At 44.5% G+C, this 2,638-nt stretch overlaps 1 protein-coding gene across 1 annotated transcript; it reads left to right on the top strand.

Annotated features, from left to right (window-relative positions):
* The first annotated feature begins 260 nt into the window (after nucleotides 1-260).
* PXMP4 (peroxisomal membrane protein 4, 24kDa) lies at nucleotides 261-2,638 on the top strand. The gene is made up of 3 exons (XM_009892094.1): nucleotides 261-320; nucleotides 925-1,123; nucleotides 2,096-2,638. The coding sequence occupies exons 1-3, from the start codon at nucleotides 295-297 to the stop codon at nucleotides 2,357-2,359; spliced, it is 489 nt and encodes a 162-aa protein (XP_009890396.1). The 5' UTR covers nucleotides 261-294; the 3' UTR covers nucleotides 2,360-2,638.

Below are 2,638 nucleotides of genomic sequence, written 5' to 3'. Positions count from 1 at the left end.
TGTGGCAGAGGTTTGGGAGAGGCGTTTCTGTCTCCCTCACCGATAAGCGGGGTTTTAACTGCTTTTGCTTTGGGTCTGGTTTATTGGGGCGTGTGTTCTCTTAAGCCTGTGGCCTGGGCTGCTTCTGGTTGGGTGTGCTGCTGCTGGGGTGACTTATTAAGTAGCATCTTTTGGCTGTCAGTAGAATAGAAATACAGTCATTTGATTGTATCACAATCACAATACAAAAAGCCTGAAATACCTATTCACTTTTGCAGTTATGGAGCAAAAATTCGTGCCCCACATGCCCTGGTGATGACTTTCTTGTTCAAGAGTGGAAGGTACAAACCCTACTTCTGTATTTCTGTGTTACTGCTTAGAATGTTTTCAATCAAGAACTCAATCTTTTGTGTTTCTAGAGGGCTTAAAAAGCAGAAAGATATGTGATCCATGGTCATAGCCGTTGTTCTAGTAGCTATGCAGGACAACTTATATGCACACACATACACAAACATACATACTCACGGGGGTCAACCACTTGTGCAATGGTTGATGAGAACCAGTGGGCAGAGGAGAAATTAGCAGATGCAAACAGCGGCATTCTGCTCTTCGTTCAAATAAGGGAAGCCAAGCTAGAGCCATGCATGTTGTGGCTTTGCCTGCATATGCCAGAGGTTTGCACTTAGGAAAAACAAACAAACAAACAGAAGTTGCTTGACTGTTCATAGAATTAGACAGAAGCACAGTCCGCAGTGTAAGTAGAGCTGTATTCTGATGAGTGAGCCAGAGGTAAAGGGACACCTCCTCCCTCATGAAGCAGATGTTCCGTGGGGTGCCCAAGCTGTCAGTGTAGATGGGCAGGCCGGAGGGGTATAGCATCCAGGCTGAGTGACTGCAGTGGTACTGCCTTTTTTGCTCTCCTAATTGTCTGTTTCTTTTCTTCAGTTTAAGAGAGAAATTGAAATCGATTGCTCAGGCTACGTACACTCATTCCCGGAACTTGGCATATTTTGTGTTCACCTACAAGGGGCTGATGGCGTTGCAGTCCCGACTACAGGGGAAAAAAATTCCATTTCATTCTTTCTTTGCAGCCTGCATTGGAGGTTGGCTAGTGTTTGGTGAGAACAACCCCATCAACAGCCAGGTAAATGCATTTGTTGAAAGTTTTCTTGACAAAAAAAAAAACAACTGATGGATGATGATGTGCCAGGAAGTGGTTGGTATAGCCTGGCATGTTTCTGGTGGTTCTTACTGGGTAGCGTTGTTCTTTTATCTTTGCAAAAGTTTTGGTTTTGGCTGCCCTGTGCCCAAATCCTAGAGGTGGTTGTGTGCCTCTGTGAACGGTGTGTGCAGTTTGAGGGCTAAAAACCCAAATTTAGCTCCAGAGCTGCAGTTGCGTACCTAGGAAGGCAGGCAGTGATGCAATCTGAAGCCCTTGGGTTACTTCACCTGTCATCAGAGCTGTGGTAACTGGCTGCTTGCGCCCCTACTCTGCCACTCGCGGGATTAAACCCTTTAGCTTGGATAGTGTGAGTGTAGGGCACCATCAGTTCCTGAGCTACTGAACTGGTTAAACTGACAAAAGTTGCTTGGGGGATGTTTGATTTAAAGCTGGTTGTTAACACATAGTCACAGATTAATCAGTCAGTAAAACACACAGAAGCAGATTAATGAAAAGGGTTTTCACTTACGCAATACCCTGCAAGAACATACCCTCAGTCTGGTTTTAGGATGCGTCCAGACTATCGAGTTTGTATCTGCGTGGCAGGTTAGCAGGGCTGCTCCGGGACTATTCTATCACCAGCAGCATCTGAGGTAGCTTTAAATGAACAAAGACAAAAGTTGTGCAACTGCAAAGATCTGTTGCATCAAGTGTAACCTGTTGATGACTAAGAGCACCAGCAGAGAAGTAGGACTTTGGGGATGTAGGGAAGACACAAACATCTCCAGTTATAAAGACTACATGATATGTGAACCTGCAGCTTGTTTGCTGTTACGTTGGGTAAATTGGTGCCACCCCTCTTGCCTGGTTTATCACTTCTAAATCGCTCGACTTGGCTAGTATATCTGGTTAGGTTATTTAACCTAATGTTCTTTGGGTTTTTTCTTCATGCAGATCATTATGTACCTGCTGTCTCGTATCCTGTTCGGCTTGTCTCGGCTGGCAGTGGAAAAGGGCTATGTCCCACAGCCAAAGCAGGATCCTTTTCCACTTGTCGCGGCTCTGGTATGGGGGACAGTTCTCTGGCTCTTTGAGTACCACCGGCAAACTCTGCAGCCTTCTCTGCAGTCCTCCATGACCTACTTGTATGATGATAGTAATGTATGGCATGACATTTCTGACTTTCTCATTTATAACAAAAGGACAGACAGCAAGTAGATGGTTCATTGTCAAACACCTTTGAATGGGATGGTACCTTCCAGCAGATAAGGGAAAAGGTTATTCTGTTGCTCTTGACTGGTGATTTTTTTAAATTAACATCTGTCAGGCACAGTCGCTTTTTGTGTTTTGGCCAAAATGTTCTGACTAGTCTTCTCTTTGCTCTGTTTAGAGCAAGTAAATACCCCACAGAAACTTGTTGCAGTCCTCAGTGACAGTAAAACGCCTTGGGAATCTTGAGTTAAAGTAAGTCTTTTTTTTAAAGAGGCCTTATTTTCT

Source organism: Charadrius vociferus, unplaced genomic scaffold (assembly GCF_000708025.1).
Source record: "Charadrius vociferus isolate BGI_N301 unplaced genomic scaffold, ASM70802v2 scaffold409, whole genome shotgun sequence".
NCBI classification, from domain to species: domain Eukaryota; kingdom Metazoa; phylum Chordata; class Aves; order Charadriiformes; family Charadriidae; genus Charadrius; species Charadrius vociferus.
The sequence above is the reverse complement of the archived record's forward strand: the minus strand, read 5'-3'. Positions and strand labels throughout refer to the sequence as shown.

Bases quoted from the DNA above. Each gene is read 5' to 3' on its own strand.
- PXMP4 (XM_009892094.1), top strand. From the start codon at position 295: ATGACTTTCTTGTTCAAGAGTGGAAG. The intron at 321-924 runs GTACAAACCCTA...TCTTTTCTTCAG, and splicing joins TTCTTGTTCAAGAGTGGAAG to TTTAAGAGAGAAATTGAAAT. The intron at 1,124-2,095 runs GTAAATGCATTT...TTCTTCATGCAG, and splicing joins ACAACCCCATCAACAGCCAG to ATCATTATGTACCTGCTGTC.